Source organism: Xyrauchen texanus, chromosome 5, assembly GCF_025860055.1.
Source record: "Xyrauchen texanus isolate HMW12.3.18 chromosome 5, RBS_HiC_50CHRs, whole genome shotgun sequence".
NCBI classification, from domain to species: Eukaryota; Metazoa; Chordata; class Actinopteri; order Cypriniformes; family Catostomidae; genus Xyrauchen; species Xyrauchen texanus.
The window spans coordinates 23,669,688-23,690,750 of record NC_068280.1 but is presented as its reverse complement, the minus strand read 5'-3'; the positions used below and the strand labels follow the sequence as shown (position 1 = coordinate 23,690,750).

General features: G+C 38.9%; 2 protein-coding genes across 4 annotated transcripts in view; one reads left to right on the top strand and one right to left on the bottom strand.

The window, feature by feature from the left end:
• Window positions 1-3,945: 3,945 nt before the first annotated feature.
• On the top strand, window positions 3,946-17,432 carry eef1a1b (eukaryotic translation elongation factor 1 alpha 1b). Of its 2 annotated transcripts, XM_052126048.1 has the most exons (9): window positions 4,044-4,061; window positions 4,786-4,872; window positions 5,121-5,293; window positions 5,532-5,711; window positions 5,800-6,096; window positions 13,922-14,072; window positions 14,451-14,707; window positions 16,009-16,243; window positions 16,648-17,432. In XM_052126048.1, the coding sequence occupies exons 3-9, from the start codon at window positions 5,150-5,152 to the stop codon at window positions 16,770-16,772; spliced, it is 1,389 nt and encodes a 462-aa protein (XP_051982008.1). In that variant the 5' UTR covers window positions 4,044-4,061; window positions 4,786-4,872; window positions 5,121-5,149; the 3' UTR covers window positions 16,773-17,432. The 2 variants fall into 2 exon arrangements, with proteins under 2 accessions (XP_051982009.1, XP_051982008.1); XM_052126049.1 differs by lacking the exon at window positions 4,786-4,872 and having other exon boundaries at window positions 3,946-4,061.
• Window positions 17,433-19,059: 1,627 nt separating this feature from the next.
• kcnq5b (potassium voltage-gated channel, KQT-like subfamily, member 5b) overlaps window positions 19,060-21,063 on the bottom strand; it is a 171,777-nt gene continuing 169,773 nt past the window's right edge. For both annotated transcript variants that reach the window (XM_052126036.1, XM_052126035.1), the window contains exon 14: window positions 19,060-20,780. In XM_052126036.1, coding sequence (XP_051981996.1) covers window positions 19,650-20,780 — 1,131 coding nt within the window. In that variant the 3' untranslated portion in view covers window positions 19,060-19,649. The remainder of the gene's footprint in view (window positions 20,781-21,063) is intronic.

Below are 21,063 nucleotides of genomic sequence, written 5' to 3'. Positions count from 1 at the left end.
TTAAACTGCTTGACTGATGCACTGTAAAACATATTCCAGAGACTGCAGGTTAGAGTTGTGTTTATGAAGCTTTTGTGAATAAAAATAAATAGTTACACATCACAATGAGTGATGCACATCAAGCTGGCCATAGTTAATATTGTATTGCATAATCAGTATCATAAATAGGTATAAACATTACAAATCACACCATTAGAAATTGTCTCACACTGAAAACCCATTATTCAAAGGCAAAAAAAATAAAAACACAAAAGACCCACTTACCATATCAATATTCCTTCCCAAGGAAAATATGCTCTGCATCTAAATCCAGATTTGATGAGTAAAACAGACTTCTTGACCCTGCTGCTAAGCTGATAGTCCTGTTTTACTATGACCTGTGTTTTGTTTCCTGTTTGAGGAAAGTTGTGATACGATGCATCATAAAAGTCATTTTTGCTCAGCCTGGGTTTGTTGCATGGCCTGAATTTGGTGCTGTTTTCCCCAGGTGGCCCCAGGACCTAGATTTATAAAAATATCAACCAATCACAGAGGCAGCAAGACCCAGAGTATGAGAAAGAGATTCAAGAAAATTAGCTAAGACTGGACTGCAATACCGTTTACGCATATTTATAGAGACGATGAACTGTTGCATGTTGGTTTCTTCCTTTATCTTCAGAGGAAAAATCAGGATTTAAGTAAAAGGGAGACAATATAAAACAATGGTTGATGACTGTAAAGATACCAGCTCTGGTTAATGCCAGATTGATTCAGGGAGACACACGGTTCTGAAGAAAATAATAAAATTTTAACAATTTCAACATTTTATGTATTACAACTCAATGTGAGCACTCAGATCTTATTGAACCAATTGGAAAAATAGGTCCTTTGGCAATTTTTTATTTAATTTGACTGATCCAATTGTGAATTTTTACATATTGTAACAATATGTGACACATATGTCAATGGCTGAGTGACCTCATTAAATGTATTACATATAGGGATATAAATAAACCCTGGTTTTGACTTAAGTTACAACAGCGATTATTTTAAAATCCATTCTGATTTAATACCAGACACCATCTTTGTCTAAAAACAGCCCACAAAATTAACTCTAAAATCATTTATCAGTCCAGTTATAGATAAGATATGAGGGTAAATGATGTTTGATAATTAATAAATACAGGTAACATTTAAATTTAACTATGGACTCTCATATTTCCAACTCTCAGCTCTTGATTCATCTACAGCTCTGGAAAAAATTAAGAGACCACAGCAAAATGATCAGTTTCTCTGTATTTACTCTGGGTATGTGATTGAGTAAACTGAAATGTTTTATTTATTCAGTAAAGTACTGACAACATTTCTCCCAAATTCCAAATAAAAATATTGTCATTTAGAGCATTTATTTGCAGGAAATGACAACAAAAAAGCAGCTCAGTTTTGTTTGATGGCTTATTGCCATCCATCTTCCTCTTGATAACATTCCAGATGTTTTCAATGGGGTTCAGATCTGGAGATTGGCTGGCTATGACAGGGTCTTGATCCGTTGGTCCTCCATCCACACCTTGATTGAAATGTCTGTGTGGCATGCAGCATTGTTCTGCTGGAAAAAACAATCCTCAGAGCTGGAGAACACACTCAGAGCAAAAGCAAGCACGTTTTCCTCCAGGATTACATTTTATGTGGCTCGATTCATGCGTCCTTCACAAAGAATCTGCCCTATTCCAGCCTTGCTAAAGCACCCCCAGATCCTCCAGAAAACCTCTGAATGTTGATCAAGAGGAAGATGGATGGCCACAAGCCATGAAACAAAGCTGAACTGCTTGAATTTTTGCACCAGGAGTGACAAAAGTCACCCAACAGACTGTTAGAGAGCATGCCAAGACGTGTGTGTGTGTGTGTGTGTATTAAATATGTAAGACTTTATATAACATAGTAAGCTGTTTAGAGAGATCTGAGGGGTGATGGCACTATAGAGATACTGACACAGATGGTGATCTATTTACAACTCTCTATTTAGAACTTAACTCAGGTTTGGCCTGCTACAGTTGCTCATAATTAATCATGGGAACTCAAAACACTGATAAAAAATGAAGATTCCCACTTAAAGCCAAACTGAATCTCTTTTATTTATACAACACTTAAATGTGGATCAATTATTATCTATCATAATCAAAATTAAGACTGGATTGTTTTTCCATTTTATAGTTACGTGCTACATTATATCAGCACAATACACTAGATATCTCGATTACATTTCCTAGATGGCGCTAGGAAGTGTAATGGAGCTTGAAATTATTATCGCCAAGGAAACTGCACTGTAAAAAAATTATTTAACAGTAAAAGACTGTAAAAATGCTACAGAAATAAAACTTCAATTGATTAACAATCAATTGAAGTAACATTTTAAAATATATTTTAAAAGACCTTTTTTACAATAAAATGTTATTTATGTAAATATTTATGTAAAAATATACATTGTGTTTAAAAAGAGAGTAGGCCTACATGTTCTTTTTACAGTAAATTATATTTTATGGGAATAGTTATATGTTTCTTTTTATTTTTAACATCACTTATCTACACTGGGGTGCTCTGTGTTATATATGATGAAGTTTATTTAATGTTTACTGCATAATTAAAATTTCACATGTGTTACCCTGATGGTGTTAGTGTTTGTGAGAGTCACACTGAGCACTGTCTTCACATGTTTATTGGTCATTTACGGTGATTAACGATACCTTATAGATTTTAACAGTTTCAGAAGGTTACTATCAAGTTAATGAAGTTTTTCTTACTGTAAATTTCACATATTTTTATTTATTTATTTATAAATTATTATTTTATTGTAATTTGTTTTTACAGTGCCATCGTGGTCATGTAAATTACAATCAGTTTAAACTGTAAAATGTATAGATTGTTCTGTAAAGTTGTTTACATTTTAATTTTTAATTTGTTTGTTTTCAGCAGAAGTCATTAACATCTGGGATGACAGGAGAGTATTGTGGAATTTCCAATTCTCTTATTGCTCGACTTTGATTAGTTCAAAATGCAGCAGCAACATTTCTAAAAGGAGGTCGGAAGTAAGATCATGTTACCCCCATTTTAAAATCACTTCACTGCCTGCAGGTTCAAGCTAGAATTTATTTTAACATGTTTTTGTTTGTTTACAAGTCATTACACAACCAAGCTCCCAGTTACTTTTCAGACTTACTACATCCTTACAATCCACCTAGAAGTCTGAGATTAGGTGATCAGTATCTCTTCGATGTCCCTTGTTCGAGGCTAAAGCGTAGAGGAGGGAGAGCCTTTTCGGTTGTGGGTCCTATTTTATGGGACACAAACACACCCACAAATCTTCTCTCAAAACTCATCTCTTTTCACTGGCTTTTAATAGCAAGTAATGTCCTGGTCTTAAATTGTTGTGTGTTTTTATAACTTTGTATTTATAATTTTGTATTGTACAGCACTTTGGTCAGCCTTGATGCTGTTTTTAAATGTGCTATATAAATAAAAAGAACTTAAACTTGAACTTGAGAGTAAATGACAAGGTCATTTAACTTTTTTTTGGGTGAATATACTGTCCCAATATGAGTACACCAGCCAATTCTTTTAGAATTTTTGCCCAGAACTTGGAATGAGATGAAATGTTTGTTTACAAATGAGAAGATTGTAATGAATTAAATATATGAAATTCTAAAAATCGTATTAATCGTGTTAATGTATTTATTTGCGCATAAACCTACTTGCTTTACTGAAAAACAAACGCAGTGTGCAGTGGAGGACTAAATAGTCTATAGATTCCCCTTTGGCTGAAGGTCAAATGTCCATAATAAAAGTGCTTAAATACCTCGTACAAAAAAAAAAAAAAAGGGGCATCACACGCCAAAGAGCGCCAGAAATGGTTAGTCTACTGTTTCTTATTCGACACCACCATCTACTGGAACACCTAGAAACATAATTTAATCTGGCTCGACGACATAGTGGTACCCAAGAGTCTCTGTTGTTGCATTATACAGCGTTATAAGCGTCGCTACTCTCCTTCTGCCTGCTGTCCTGGACTGCAAGGACCTCTCTCCAAGGTTGGACATCTGAAAAAGACAATTTCTCTGCGTTATATTTATACAATATCGCTTTATAATTGTTTGTCGGTCAGAATAACCGCTCATGTGATTAAACGGGTCATTGTGAATTCATAATGCCTGGTATTTTGATCAGTCTGGGTTTTATTTCTTGTTGGCGAATATTAAAGAATATGGCGCTAATGCGACTGAAAGGACCTGTGGTGGAAACCACTTTATACCCAAAAATTCGTGTCATCTCTGCTCTTTGGCAAGCAGACAGCCAAGCTTTTATATAATTGCGGCTCAGGCCACATGCTTTTCATGTTGTTGCTGCTGTTCATACATGCATGCATGACATTATTACATAATCATGTCATATTTGTTCAGTATTAGAACAGATGCGGAATGAATGCGGATTATTATTGAAATGTGGGTCATATAAGAAGACTTGAATTGTCTAAAAAAAATGTAAATGAAATTGTGTAGTTTGTTTTTAATTGATAAGTTTTGCCGCATAGGGTAGGTGTGCTGTTACATGAAACCAAGACAAAACAGCGAAGACATGGCAAGCGTGAAGGATACTGTGACATTAGCCTATGTGAAATATTGAGCGTTTTTAAATAATGTGGGCCAATAGTCTGAGGTAAAATATTAATTCATTTAAAAAGGGGATTTCTTAATTATTTTAGAGGTTATTGTTGTGATAACTTATTGTAAATGGTTTAATCTGGATTCCTTTCAGTGACAAAGGACACATGACCTTCATCAATATTCTACACTACAGCCATAAGAATATGAACTGAGATTTATTGTCTCCTGTTATTATGAGGTATAGAGTTCAACAAAGAATAGTCCATATGTTTTCTTTTAGTTGTGCCAATGAAATTCACCAAAACCACTTACAGCCAAAAGTTATAAACAAATAAATGAGGCCATAGAAATTTCAAATTCAAGGAGAGACAATGAATACATTTTCTCAAATTTCAACAATATGACTGTTGCAGTACATCCAAGCTCATAGAACATGAATAACTTATTTGTGTGATAAATTATTTAGTCTCCTGTTTCGTGTTATAGGCTGACTGTAACCCAATGAGAGTTCAGTGATGGGGAAGGAGAAGCTCCACATCAACATTGTGGTCATTGGCCACGTGGACTCAGGAAAGTCAACCACCACTGGTCACCTCATTTACAAGTGTGGAGGCATCGACAAAAGGACCATTGAAAAGTTTGAGAAGGAAGCTGCAGAGGTATAGGAGAAAAAGTAAAATTAGATATTGTCCCACTTTGTTGCTGTCATAGAGCTTTTCTTATTTTTTAGTAAGTTTATGGATATATTATTAAAATATCCTCACTCTGTGAGAAAAATGGCTTACTTATAGATATGCAATATCTCATTGAACATATTGCCTGTTCCTCAACTTGGCCTCTGATCTGAGGTCTAAAGTAGTTAATTTATCTGAATTTCTGTAACACCCTCTTTAATAGATGGGAAAGGGCTCCTTTAAGTACGCTTGGGTCCTGGACAAGCTGAAGGCCGAGAGGGAGAGAGGCATCACCATCGATATCTCCCTGTGGAAGTTTGAGACCAGCAAGTACTATGTCACCATCATTGATGCTCCGGGACACAGAGATTTCATTAAGAACATGATAACTGGCACCTCACAGGTCTTTATATAAGTCTTCTTAACAGAGCCAGAAAAAATGTTTCTGTTCATTCCTTATAACCTTATAAATGAAATTTCTCTTGGTACAGGCAGACTGTGCTGTGCTGATTGTGGCTGCTGGCGTTGGTGAATTTGAGGCTGGTATCTCAAAGAATGGGCAAACCCGTGAGCATGCCTTGCTGGCATACACCCTGGGTGTCAAACAACTGATTGTGGGTGTCAACAAGATGGACTCAACAGAACCCAATTACAGCCAGAAGCGCTATGAGGAGATTGTAAAGGAAGTCAGCACTTATATCAAGAAGATCGGCTACAATCCAGATACAGTAGCATTTGTACCAATCTCTGGATGGAATGGGGATAACATGCTGGAGGCCAGCCCAAACGTTAGTGTTATATTAGCTACAGCCATAAATTTTACAGATAGGAATAGACGTGTCCTAATACATGGATTATTGTGTATTAAGTCAACCCATTTGTTTTTCCTATTCTTAAGAGATAAAATATTGTGAGCATGATGTTGTTATGCATATCCATGAATATATACTCACCTAAAGGATTATTAGGAACACCTGTTCAATTTCTCATTAATGCAATTATCTAATCAACCAATCACATGGCAGTTACTTCAATGCATTTAGGGGTGTGGTCCTGGTCAAGACAATCTCCTGAATGCCAAACTGAATGTCAGAATGGGAAAGAAAGGTGATTTAAGCCATTTTGAGCGTGGCATGGTTGTTGGTGCCAGACGGGCCGGTCTGAGTATTTCACAATCTGCTCAGTTACTGGGATTTTCACGCACAACCATTTCTAGAGTTTACAAAGAATGGTGTGAAAAGGAAAAAACATCCAGTATGCGGCAGTCCTGTGGGCGAAAATGCCTTGTTGATGCTAGAGGTCAGAGGAGAATGGGCAGACTGATTCAAGCTGATAGAAGAGCAACTTTGCCTGAAATAACCACTCGTTACAACCGAGGTATGCAGCAAAGCATTTGTGAAGCCACAACACGCACAACCTTGAGGCGGATGGGCTACAACAGCAGAAGACCCCACCGGTACCACTCATCTCCACTACAAATAGGAAAAAGAGGCTACAATTTGCAAGAGCTCACCAAAATTGGACAGTTGAAGACTGGAAAAATGTTGCCTGGTCTGATGAGTCTCGATTTCTGTTGAGACATTCAGATGGTAGAGTCAGAATTTGGCGTAAACAGAATGAGAACATGGATCCATCATGCCTTGTTACCACTGTGCAGGCTGGTGGTGGTGGTGTAATGGTGTGGGGGATGTTTTCTTGGCACACTTTAGGCCCCTTAGTGCCAATTGGGCATCGTTTAAATGCCACGGCCTACCTGAGCATTGTTTCTGACCATGTACATCCCTTTATGGCCACCATGTACCCATCCTCTGATGGCTACTTCCAGCAGGATAATGCACCATGTCACAAAGCTCGAATCATTTCAAATTGGTTTCTTGAACATGACAATGAGTTCACTGTACTAAAATGGCCCCCACAGTCACCAGATCTCAACCCAATAGAGCATCTTTGGGATGTGGTGGAATGGGAGCTTCGTGCCCTGGATGTGCATCCCACAAATCTCCATCAACTGCAAGATGCTATCCTATCAATATGGGCCAACATTTCTAAAGAATGCTTTCAGCACCTTGTTGAATCAATGCCACGTAGAATTAAGGCCGTTCTGAAGGCGAAAGGGGGTCAAACACAGTATTAGTATGGTGTTCCTAATAATCCTTTAGGTGAGTGTATATTAGAGGCTCGACTGATAGTGGATTTTGCAAATTCCAATAACAAATGTGCTGATAAGATGCTATTAATCATTTTGATAGTTTAATTGTTTAAAATCGATTCATAGAAAGTAGCAACATTTGCTTAGTCAGCACAGACATAGAGGCCAGAGTCCAAAATGAATAAAATCCCAGAAGTATTTTATTTTTCAACCAAAATACCAATAATAATCAGAAAAAATGTGGGTGCATAACGCAAGACTTTTAACACTTAAAAAGCCTGAAACACAACGTGGACTCATATTTTGAAATGATGGAGACTTGGCTCCATTACAATGATCTATATTTAATATTTAACCAATTACAATTTATATTATTAAACAAAACACATTTTGTTTTCATGCCATTGCTTCAATTAAAAAAAAATGTATTTATCAGAGGAACACAGAGAAATAAAAAAAATAAACTATCGGTGACTATCGGCATAGATTTTTGCCTATAACTGATAGTAATAAAAAGCAACTATTGGCACAGATTAATCGCAAAAGTCGATATATGTATTCCTCTACCTGAATGTGTGAACCATGAATTTCATAAACTCTATTCTGGCTAAGCAAAGCCCTAGCAAAGATTTTTGCATTTCAAGTTCATAACACAATTCCATCAAACTGAATTGGGTAGTTAAAAAAATAAATAAAATAATATAAAGCTTTTTTTTTTTGGATTGACTATTTATAGGTAAATAGTTTGTGGTTACATGTTCTCTCTATTGATTCAGGTGCCGCTGGCTCCCGTAATCAGCATTGCCATGGGAGCCTTGATTGTTTCTATGGTAATGCTGATCATTCCAGCTTGCTGCAAGTGAGTAGCACTTGATCAGCATTAATTCCCTGGCTATATCTTCCTCACTCTGTTTTGTGGTTGTTGCTCGATTGTGGTTTGAGTCCTGTTACTTACCACTCTCTCCCTCTGCCCTAGTATATCCTGGATCATGTTCTGTGTATTGGTTGCCAGTGTGCACTGTGTGCACCACGATTGTGGTTACCTTCTAGTCTGTTGCCTCATCTCTCTTGACGCTTCTCCTGAGTTCCCCTCAGTGATACTTCACTGCACTGGATCTGCTCTGCACACGACCACTACACACACAAGCCTACGAACATACTACTCTACAGAGGATTCCTCAAGCATCTACATTACACTTCCACTATGCACACAAGCCTACAAACACACCATCCATCTCCAGCTGCAATTAGTGCCGGGTTCCCCTCTCAAAGCTTTACTTTGTGTTTGTTAAATAAACTTATCATTTTTGTCTGTAATTGGATATTTTGTCTCATCCTTCCTGACAGAACAATCGAGCCAAGATGGATCCAGCGGAGGAGATCGACCTGCGGGCTGCGCTCGCTCAACAGGGAGAGTTTTTGGGTCGTCAGCAGGACCAGATCTCTGCTATGAACCGTGCCATTGAAATGGTGGGGTCTTAGCTAGCTTACTCCGACTCTACTGCTGAGGTTTCTTTACCGGCCCCAGCGGATCTCCCTAGCACCGAGCACTCGGAGCCCCATGTCATTCCTCCATCTCCATACTCAGGTGAAGCAGGGTCCTGTCGCACATTCCTCACGCAGTGATCACTATGATCTCACTGAAGCCCTCAACATACTCCATGGAGGCAGTCAAGGTCACCTTTGCTATACCGGCTGCAGCTCAGAAAGACCAGTCATTCTGTTTCTGCCCTGGTGAACTCCGAAGTGGAGGGAAACTTTCTTGAAGCTGCTACGGTGGCAGATTCTTGTGGTAAAGTTGGCTGAACCCATCATGACGTACTCTCTTACAGCTCACCCCGACCATTGTCACACATTCTATGAAGCTGCTCACCCTCATCACGGGTAACCACTCTGAACAACTCTCCTTTCTGCTGCTCCACTCTCCCTCAGTACCAGTGGTACTAGGGCATCCATGGTTGGTAACACCCAATCCACACTATCTTTCCCATTGTCTTAATGCTGCTGTCTCTCCTGTCCAGTCTTGTGTGTCTTTTCAGGGTGAACCAGCGGATATATCCGGTGTAGCTGTGGTATACCATGATCTGTGGGCGGGGTTTAGTTGGTCCCGCACCACAACCCTTCCTCCTCATCGCCCGTATGATTGCGCAATCGATCTACTTCCTGGGACTTCTCCTCCTTGAGGTCTGTTGTATTCGCTCTCTGCTCCCAAGTGGGAGGCCATGAATATGTATATTACTGATTCTCTGGCAGCCGGTCTCATCCACTCTCTCTTCGCCTGCAGGGGCAGGGTTTTTGATTGTGGAGAAGGACGGCTCGCTTTTAGAACATTAGGGGTTGAATGATATCATGGTGAAAAAATTGTTATCCTTTGCCATTGATGTCTTCAGCTTTCGAACTCTTGCAGGGGGCGTCCGTCTTCACGAAGTTGGACCAACGCAATGCTTATCACCTGATTCGGATCAGGTAGGGCAATGAGTGGAAGAAAGCCTTTAACACCCATTGGGGGCATATTGAATATTTAGTCATGCTGTTCTGATTGGTCAGTGCCCCCGCTGTCTTCCAGGAGTTCATGAATTATGTGCTTCAGGACATGGTTGATCAATTTGTTTTTGTTTAATTATACGATATTCTGTTCTTCTCCCAGAATATCGAGGACCATGTCCAGCACATCAGGCAGGTGCTCCAGCGACTGCTAAAGAATCGACTGTTTGTTAAGGCGGAGAAGTGTGTTTTTCATGCACAATCGGTTCTGTTCCTGGTTTTCATTGTCTCATCCGAGTGAGTGTGCATGGGCCCTGTTAAGGCCAAAGCGTTGTCTGATTGGCCAACTCCAGATTCCTGCAGTCCAAGTCTTTGCAAAGGCTCCTAGGGTTCGCAAATGTTTACAGATGTTTCATTAGAAACTTAAGTCAGCTGCCGCACCCCTGATGGATCTCAACTCCACCCGTACCAAGTTTTGTTGTTCCTTGCGGACAGAAGCCATGATTTCTAAATTGAAAGAGAAATGTACTACCGCTACCATTCTTAATACTCCTGACCCTTCATGTCAGTTCATGGTGGAGGTGGATGTGTCAGAGGTCGGGGTTGTTGCTGTCCTATCACAGCGCTCTTCCTCAGTCTTTTTTTGTACCGCCTGTCCCCAGCTAAATGGAATTATGACGTTAGTAATATGGAGTTGTTGGCTGTTAGGTTGGCCTTGGGGGAGTGGCATCACTGGTTAGAGGGTTTGGGGGTACCTTTCGTGATCTGGACTGACCACAAGAATTTGGAGTATATCCTCAGATCTAAACATCTTAGCTCCAGACAGGCTTGTTGGGCACTTTATTTCATCCATTTTGATTTTATTTAATCGTAATGTCCGGGCTCCAAACCACCAAGCCAGATGCCCTATCCTGATGTTTTGAAGTCGGGATCTCCACCAACCCTCCAGATACCATCCTTCCCGCCTCCCGGGTGGTGGGCATGGTGTTCTGGGACGTGGAGACTAAAGTCCGTGCCGTGCTACATAACACCACTTTGTCCGATGGATTCCCAAAGGGCCTATTATTTGTTCCTCGGTCAGTCTGGACACCCATTTTCCATTGGGGCCACTTGTCCAACGTTGCCTGTCTTCCAGGGGCTGCTCTTACTCATACGCTCATTAGACAGCGATTCTGGTGGCCATCGCTAGCGCAGGACGTTCACTGTTACGTGTCCGCTTGCACTGTCTGTGCCTCTAACAAGACTTCCTGTCAGCCTCCGGCCGGGCTCCTCCAACAGCTGTCAGTCTCTTTGAGACCCTGGTCCCTTATTGCCATGGACTTTGTCACCCCCATCCCATGGAAACAGGGTCATCATGACTGTGGTGGACCATTTTTCGAAGGCAGCTCATTTGTTCCCCTCCCCAAATTACCTTCAGTGAGGGAGACAGTGGTTGTCATTAATAACATCTTCTGCGTTCATGGCCTCCCAGTCGATGTGGTTTCTGACAGGGGGTCCCAGCTTGTGTCCTTATTTGGCCTGGGTTGAGTATGCCCACAATTCGTCTCCATCATCTATGGGGCTATCGCCTTTCCAGTGTTGCCTGGGTTACCAGCCCCCTTTGTTCTCTGTTCAAGAACCTGATGCTCAGGTCCCGTCCGAACACATCTTTATCCAATGGTGCTTTCGCACCTGGTGGATAGCCAGAGAAGCCCTCCTCCAGACTGGTGCTTGTATTAAGAAGTTGGCAGATCGCCACCGGTCTAAACCTATAGGCAGAAGGTCTGTTTGTCTACTAAAGACATTCCACTACAACTATTCTCTCTCAAGCTGAGGCCCAAATTCATCTGGCTTTTCCCATCACTAAGGTCACTACCCCGATGGTGGTTAATCTCAATTTGCCCCCTTTCCTTAGCCTTGTCTGGGGGACGGTGCCCCAGCTTATTCCGTTAAATGGTTACTCAACGTCAGACGCAGGGACAGAGGGGTTCAGTACCTGGTAGACTGGGAGGTCCTGATGAGAGATGCTGGGGCCCGGCCCGGGACATTCTGGACCGCGCACTCATCGATCATTTCCACCTTCATCATGGAAACTCTTCTGGTAAGGCAAAGGGGGTGGTCTCAGTGAGTCCGCTGTTACCATGGGAGCCTTGATTGTTTCAATGGTAATGCTGATCATTCCAGCTTGCTGAGAGCGATCACCACCTGATGGCTATATCTTCTTCACTCTGTTTTATGTTCATCGCTCTATTGTTGTTTGGGTCCTGTTACTTACCACTCTCACTCTCTGCCCTAGTATATCCTGTATCATGATCTGTGTTTTGGTTGCCAGTCTGAGCTGTGTGCACCGGGATTGTGGTTACCTTCTAGTTTGTTGCCTCACCTCTCTTGACACTTCTCCTGAGTTCCTCTCAGCGATACTTCACTGCACTGGATCTGCTCTGCACATGACCACTATTCACACAAGCCTATGAATATACTACTCTACAAACGATTCTTCAAGGATCTAAGTTATACTTCCGCTAGGCACACAAGCCTACGAATACACCATCCATCTCCTGCTCCTGTCGGTGTCGGGTTCCCCTCTCAAAACTTTACCAGCCTATCTGTGTTTGTTAAACAAAAGGATCATTGTTCTCTGCACTTGGATCTTTTGTCTCATCCTTCCTGACAGTTGGGTGATTTTATGCCACTCCTGGTGCAAAAATTCAAGTAGCTCTGCTTTGTTTGATGGCTTGTGGCCATCCATCTTCTTCTTGATCACATTCCAGAGGTTTTAAATGGGGTTCAGGTCTGGCCATGACTGGGTCTTGATCCAGTTGTCCTCCATCCAAACCTTGATTGACCTGGCTGTGTGGCATGGAGCATTGTTTTCTTCCAGAATAACCTTGTACATGGCTTGATTCATGCGTCCTTCACAAAGATGAACACTGCATCTTTTTTGTTATTTTGGTCAGTTGTCATTTTCAGAAAATAACTGCTCTAAATGGCAATATTTTTATTTGGAATTTGGGAGAAATTCCAAATAAAGAAATAGAATATAAACAAAAATGAAAATTTTACTTAAACACACACCTATAAATAGTAAATCCAGAGAAACTTAGAATTTTGCAGTGGTCTCGTAATTCTTTCCAGATCTATATATATATATATATATATTTCTTTTGTCCCAATCATGTCACCTGTACCTGAGTAAAATTTTGTGTTGATACAAAATATAATTACAAATATAATTTATCCTAGTGTCCAAAAACATCTCCAAACAAATAAAACAATAATTGCACGTAAGAACTAATTACACATGCAAATACACCAATGACTAAAGGTATGCTCTCTCTCCAAAGCATGCAGGCATTTGTAACAAGATTTCCATTCAGTGTCATTTGAGACATCATTGAGTCTGTGTTATGTACTTGGCGCCATCTTTTGGTGGCCATATGTCATTTAAGTGAATGATCCAATCTGCTCATATTTGGATGACTTACACCTCTGGTTGCAGCAATCTGAATCCTAATAGGATTGTGCATGTTTCAATAATTATGTATTCAAATATTTGAGCTCATAAAAAACGAATACTCGATTATATGTTTATTTAGACAGCTTATAAATATATCCAAAACATTTATGATATCCTGTGTTTTTTGTTGAAAACGTTTAAATAAGCAATGTGTGTAAAAAAAAAAAAGTATAGAACAAAAGTATTTAAGCTCGCACACAGCGAAGAAAAAGAAACACCTAATAAAGTAAACTGCCACAATTAATATACAGAACATACAGTATATATATATATAAACTGTCAATCATTTTGTTTAATATTGCACAATTAAATTTGATGAGGTACCACTTTCTTTGAAGCCCATATTTATAGTACATTGTAAAGGCATTATACATGCAGTATACTGCATTCACAATGTATCATTATACACCTTATAATAAGTAATAACTTCTCATAAATAATGATAACAACAGATATAATACCTTATACCTTTTTGTCTCTGTAGATGACCTGGTTCAAGGGCTGGAAGATCACTCGTAAGGATGGTTCTGTCTCTGGGACGACTCTATTGGAGGCGTTGGATGCCATTCAGCCCCCTACCCGGCCCACTGACAAACCACTCCGCCTCCCACTGCAGGATGTCTACAAGATTGGAGGTGTGCGCACTCACTGACAGTCAGTCAGTCAGAAGAACAGACTTTTTAGGCCTTATTTGTTTTAGGTTGTAGGTCATCAATGGGGAACACATTAATTTCAACTAGCTTTAATATAATATGTATAGTATAGCTAATTTATTATCTGCATTAAAAGGTAAAGTGTATCATTTTTTTGCCACTAGGGTCACCAAATGGAACTGAAAAAATAATGTCTCAAACTCACGTCTTAGAGCACACACCTTCTTTAAGTATGGTGATGAGATTTTAGAAAATAAAACAACTGACATTACTTAGACAACACTAAAAGTTCCAGTAAAATATATGCATAAACATCACTTTTTCAACTTAAAGCTCTCTTTCTCTTTTTTCACTGTTCAGGCATTGGTACTGTGCCTGTGGGACGTGTTGAGACAGGCATTCTGAAACCTGGTCTAGTTGTGACTTTTGCCCCAGTGAATGTGACCACTGAGGTGAAATCTGTAGAGATGCACCATGAGGCTCTATCTGAAGCTCTGCCTGGAGATAACGTGGGATTTAATGTAAAGAATGTCTCAGTTAAAGATATCCGACGTGGGAATGTTGCAGGTGACAGCAAGAATGACCCTCCACAGGAGGCAGCGAGTTTCACCGCTCAGGTAAGCAGAATGAATAAAGTTGTTGTGATGTTATTTACACAATATCACACAAGCAAAATTGCTGTTATCTGAATATCTTCATGACTGTAATTAAAATGCAGTTAATTTATTTTCATGTGGATATGCTTGTTTTTCTCAACAAGAACATGACATGTGGGACAATATAAACACGATAACCATTATATGCTGATTGTTTATATACTGTATGTTCTGTATATTAATTGTGGCAGTTTACTTTATTAGGTGTTTCTTTTTCTTCGCTGTGTGCGAGCTTAAATACTTTTGTTCTATACTTTTTTTTTTTACACACATTGCTTATTTAAACGTTTTCAACAAAAAACACAGGATATCATAAATGTTTTGGATATATTTATAAGCTGTCTAAATAAACATATAATCGAGTATTCGTTTTTTATGAGCTCAAATATTTGAATACATAATTATTGAAACATGCACAATCCTATTAGGATTCAGATTGCTGCAACCAGAGGTGTAAGTCATCCAAATATGAGCAGATTGGATCATTCACTTAAATGACATATGGCCACCAAAAGATGGCGCCAAGTACATGACACAGACTCAATGATGGCTCAAATGACACTGAATGGAAATCTTGTTACAAATGCCTGCATGCTTTGGAGAGAGAGCATACCTTTAGTCATTGGTGTATTTGCATGTGTAATTATTTCTTACGTGCAATTATTGTTTTATTTGTTTGGAGATGTTTTTGGACACTAGGATAAATTATATTTGTAATTATATTTTGTATCAACACAAAATTTTACTCAGGTACAGGTGACACGATTGGGACAAAAGAAATATATAATGTGAAATTAGAGAAAAAAAATCTGATTTTTTCAGCAGTTTCTCAGAATGTATCATAATCTATATCATAATTTATTTATTTTGTTGAAAAGTTTTATTTAAAATTATACCAAACACTTGACCCTTGTTTGTTTTTCTTTTCTTGCCCAGAGTTATAAGCCTTTCATTTTGGGTATGCCGATGAAACAGGAAATCTTTAAAAACACCTTCAGAGCTTAAAGGTGCAATTAGTCATTTTTGTTTATGTTGAGCTGGCGGTTATGACAATCATCCTGGATTCTGACACACAGTGGTATGATATAAACACAATGCAAAACAGCTTTAATTAGGCTGGTATGATACATTTTTTTAATTTACCTAGAGGGAGTTCTGAATATCCCTAATTGTGATCTGGCAAACAAGATCTGTGTCTTTTTTCCTTTTTTAAATCACACTTGGAGTGTTTGTCATTACAGTCTATTTCTCTTCCTGTTCAGGTGATCATTCTGAACCATCCTGGTCATATCAGTGCTGGCTATGCCCCTGTGCTAGACTGCCACACCGCTCACATAGCCTGTAAGTTTGCTGAGTTAAAGGAGAAGATTGACCGTCGCTCAGGGAAGAAGCTAGAAGATAACCCCAAGTCTCTGAAGTCTGGGGATGCTGCTATTGTAGATATGATACCAGGCAAACCAATGTGTGTGGAGAGCTTCTCAGAGTATCCTCCTCTTGGTAATTGCCAGGTCTTCATTTTTATATGTTGGATGCTAAAGGTTACAGGTTATTGTAGTTGCTCAATTAAAAAAAAACACAGCAAACCACATTCTTTTAGCAAATACAGTGGCCCCAAAATGTATTTGGACACTTAAAATGTATGGATTTAATTTCATTGGATAACAAAATATTAATTTAAGTAAAATGTTTAAACAACTTAATCTAGAGCTTTTCTCACAACTATCTATACCTTTCTTACTCAGTTCCTTTTAGGTAGTCACATCCCTACAGTGACAATGTCTTCATGAATTTTCAAAGTCGACCAAGAGCTGACTTTCCATGAGCTGGCACTAAATAACTTTATCACAAAATTTAATTCTGTTTATGTAAGTTCTGTTTTTCTGATGATCTTCCTTTTCCAGGACGCTTTGCAGTGCGTGACATGCGTCAGACCGTAGCAGTGGGCGTCATTAAGGGGGTGGAGAAGAAGACCCCGACCTCCGGCAAGGTCACTAAATCTGCTCAAAAGGCCCAGAAGATCAAATGAATGTTGTGCTGGGCTGTGAACACTTGGGTCAGCCACATCACACCTCTTCTTTTCAACTCCATAGACAAAGCTTGGTTAATTATCACAATGCATCGCAAAAGCAGAAGAAGGAAAAGTAAAAACTCTTGCCTGCTTTGACAATGATTACAATAGTGTTAGTAAGTATATTCGTGTTTAATTGTAAGTTCTGTTTGAGTTTCTATTTTATGTACACATTTTCATTGTTACAAGCACCTTAAACTAGCAAATAGAGGGAGTGTGGAGTAAGCTTTGTTTTTCCTGTATCCTCAGTTTGTGCGCAATTGCTCAACTCCTCTAACTCTGACCAGTCACCTTACTAATATTGCTTGTGTGACCTTGCTTGCAATAGTAACTAACTGTTCCAGCATCTAGCCCAATGCCTATGACATTTTAAATGAGTTTGTTCTGATTTGATGTGTTGTAACGCAGCTTTAAATGTGAACTTTTGAGTTTTGCGTGTCTTTTTCTGGTTGTACGCATGAAGCTGAAGTAGCTAGCGCATTTTACGTTCTACCCCAACAGCACTCTGAACAAGCATGACCGATGTTGTTTGCATTTGCACTCATGTACTTTAAAGGGAATATTATTCTCCATTATCTAATATATTTGGTTGATAACCAACAATAAAATACATTTTAACTCCGATGCCTGCTTCTCAATTACTGCACAAGGATTTGCAAAGTTGTAAAGAGCTTTGGAGATTCAGATATTTGAGAAATCTGATGCAAATATTCAATGCAGGTGGATGTGCCCACAGACTTAGCTTTCTAAAATGATTTAATACAATACCAAACTAACATATAACATGTATTTGTGATCTCTAAGATTTTTTTCCAAACCAAAACAGTGACTCACAATTTTGACTCACTAACTCGCTTTAAAAAAGTACCCAAAAATGTCATAAATTAGTCCATGCATCATATGCCTTTCTGCAAGTTTTCTGAAGACATACGATCACTTTGTATATGATGAACAGAACATAATGTAAATAGTTATTCACTCTCAAATCAAATCTTTGTAAACAATGTAACTATGTTGTGACATTTGGTCACAAGAAACTATTAACCAATGAGGTTTGATGTTACTGATGTCGCAGCAATATTGGATTCAGTGCCGTTTAGATAGCAATGATTTGATTTGAGAATTTTAGTATAAAATTTAGCCAGCAGTACTGGATTAAATTATCTCCTTATGTGTTCTGTAGAAGAAAGAATGTAATTTGGACATTAGGCTAGATGATGATTAGAGTAGATGATGACAAAATATACATTTTAAGGGGAACTGTTCCTTTAAGAAAGCTTTTGTTATAAAAACTGCAACTGATGTAGTATGTCAAATTTAAGGTTCTCTTCTTAACATTTAACCCTTAAACACATACCTTGGGTGTTTAGTGACCTATACCCACTCCCGTTTAGTATTCCTCAATCTATATTTTATAAAGTGTAAAAAAAAAAAGAATTGAAAAAAAAAGGCCAACAACGAAAAAGCCAAAATGGCAAAATTATATATATATTTTTTGCGCACTTCAATAAAATATATTTTTATGATTGTCATATCTACTGTATATATAAGTTTAATATCACAGGATATCTATTTATTTGTTTATTTCAAGAGAAATGAGTACTATATTCATAAAAATAAATACTACATCACAGTTATTTTCTGTGTGACAATGGTAAATTATAAGTATCCCATTTACATCTACACATTCATACATGCTATTTGTTACTCAAGGTGTTGTTTCAGTGATTGACTTGATTTATATTTGACATTGCAATTTGATGAAGAAACAACATAGAAGTAAACTATAGCAAGTACAACACATGAACAGTATGATATTGTCATTTGGGTGTACTACTGAAATAATGTAAGTTGTGCATCTATTTAGTCTCAGTAAGTGCCAGAGGAAATACTTAAGTGTAGCTTATGTGTATCTCATGTGTTATGGGTAGCTCAATATGTGTTTGACAGCCAGATGCACCTCGTGAAATTTCAGTGTGAAAGAAATGGATCCTGTTCTAGATTTGTCCTGATTTGTTGCATTATCTCTTTGAAATATGAAAAATAAAAACTTCAAAATATATTTTATTCTATTATTTTCAAACTATCTTGAAAATATTTTGAAACTTTACACTATCTGGGCATTTTGTAGATCCATTTGCGATAGATATATACATGCTGGGTCTCTAAAGACCTGAATATGTAAGAGAATTTGGTGAAATTCCCCTGCATTGAAGGGTTAATCTGCATTATCAAAACTGTACAATTTTCAGCAGCAACAAATTTGTTTAATGTATCTGGTACTTTTTTACATAAGAAAAGTAAATGACCTTGTAGTATAACATGATAAAGTCAGAAGGTGCAAAATATTTCTGCTCTCTGATGTTATGACACTCTTTTTCATTTTTTTTTCTTTTCTGTCATGTTTTAAATTTTGGGTTGGTGACAGGGCTTTTGCTGATGGAGACATGCAGTGTTCATTCAGTCCAATTCAAAAGTTCATGCCATCTCAGACTTTGATCATTTTTAGCCATTTGATTATAAATCTAGCACTTTCTATCACATTCCTCACATTTGTGTTAATGTTACAGTACATCTTAAAAGAACAATTCATGCAATGATATGTCATGTACGGTGATCTATATGAAATGTAACCATTTCTTTGAAAAAAAAAAAAAACAACAACATAAGAACAATTATAAAAAAATTGAAAGAGGAAAAATTGGCACCCTATCCCATTATGTTCTATATACCGTTTGCCCTCAATAAGAATACAAAAACCTCTAAAATAAAATAAGCTTTCATTTCAAGGTTCATTCCATAGGAGGCATTTTCTAAGTAACATGTTGGATTGCGTTATTTTAGTCGAACATGTGGCATACTGATAGACTCATTGCTGCCCGTATTGGGTGTATGTCCACTTGCTATGCTGTGGCTTGCACCAGCTGTAGTACTTGTTCGAAGCAGCTCAGAGGGGAAGGACGCATCAATGGTGGGCTGGGGAAGAAAGTTGAACCCTTGACCAAGCGTCTTCGTTGAATTCTCCAGGTCTCTATCGCTGATAAAGAGATCAGCTTCTCCCCAGCCCCTCACCCCCATCTCAATCCCCCCAGCTGAGGAGTCCTGGCTGCTGCTAACACTGGTGGAGAAACTAGCCTGACTAGAATGTCTGTCCATATCCAGATCCACCAGGACTGGCTGCATGAGGTCCTGCACAGAGAGAGACTTCCCCTGTCCTCTATCTCCACTGCATTGGCCTTGTTCTGGGGCAAGAGGAGAGACTGCAGCCAGGGGGTCCATATACATTTCTGAATCCAGACTTATATGTCTCCTCCAAGAACTATCCTCTTTAGCACTGGGTCTGCTTCTCTGCTGAAGCTTGCAGCCCATACTAGAGTTCAGCCCAAATTCTAGCCCAACTCCCCTAAAGCAAGACTGGGCATAGTCAGCTGGGTTAGACCTACATGGTCCAATGATGTGGGTCAGGCCAGATTGAGAAGGTGCAGTAGATAGCTGATGTTTTGAAGATGCTGTGGATAGAGGAGGCAGAGGGGGTTGTCTGACGAAAGGAAAGTGACCCCCAGTAGAGTGAAGTCTGTTGGTACTGAGGATCTGAGATGGACTACCTTGTGCTGATGGACAATCAGTGGATGGGGTTGAAGGTACCTGGAAAGTGGATGAATTAAATGGTGACGCAGAGGCTGGATTGAGCCCAGGAGAAGATGTTGTGGAATTGTTCTGGTTGAGGTTGAGTTCATTGGGGGCTAATATGAGTTGGAGAGCTCTGGGGTGATTGCTGCTGAGGGTCTGGCTGACCTGAGAAGAGCAACAGAGATCCTTACTAAGGATGGTGCTCTGATAGTCTGATGTCTCCTCCATGCCAAAGGGAGGAAGAGAGGAGAGAGTGAGGCCAGACGATAAACCCTTATTCAGAACCTGGCGGTAGATGTCCAGCAAAGAGTCCAGTTTTGATTCGATAGACTGTACCTGTGGAAATTAAATACAGAAAACTGAAATTTTGGTTCCATAATTTTTCCAAAAAGTAACTTTCATGTTCATTCAGTGACCATCTTGTAACATACACAGTAAGATAGTTTCTATGAAGGCAATAGGCTCTCAAGTACAGCTCTGACATTCTTGAATGAGGATAGATCAAAATCTTCCAAATTATTGTATATTATTGTATTTCAATAATAATAATGAGCAATAAAATCTGACAGCAATGGTATATAAAATTTCTTCAACAAATGGACCATTTCATACCTTTTAT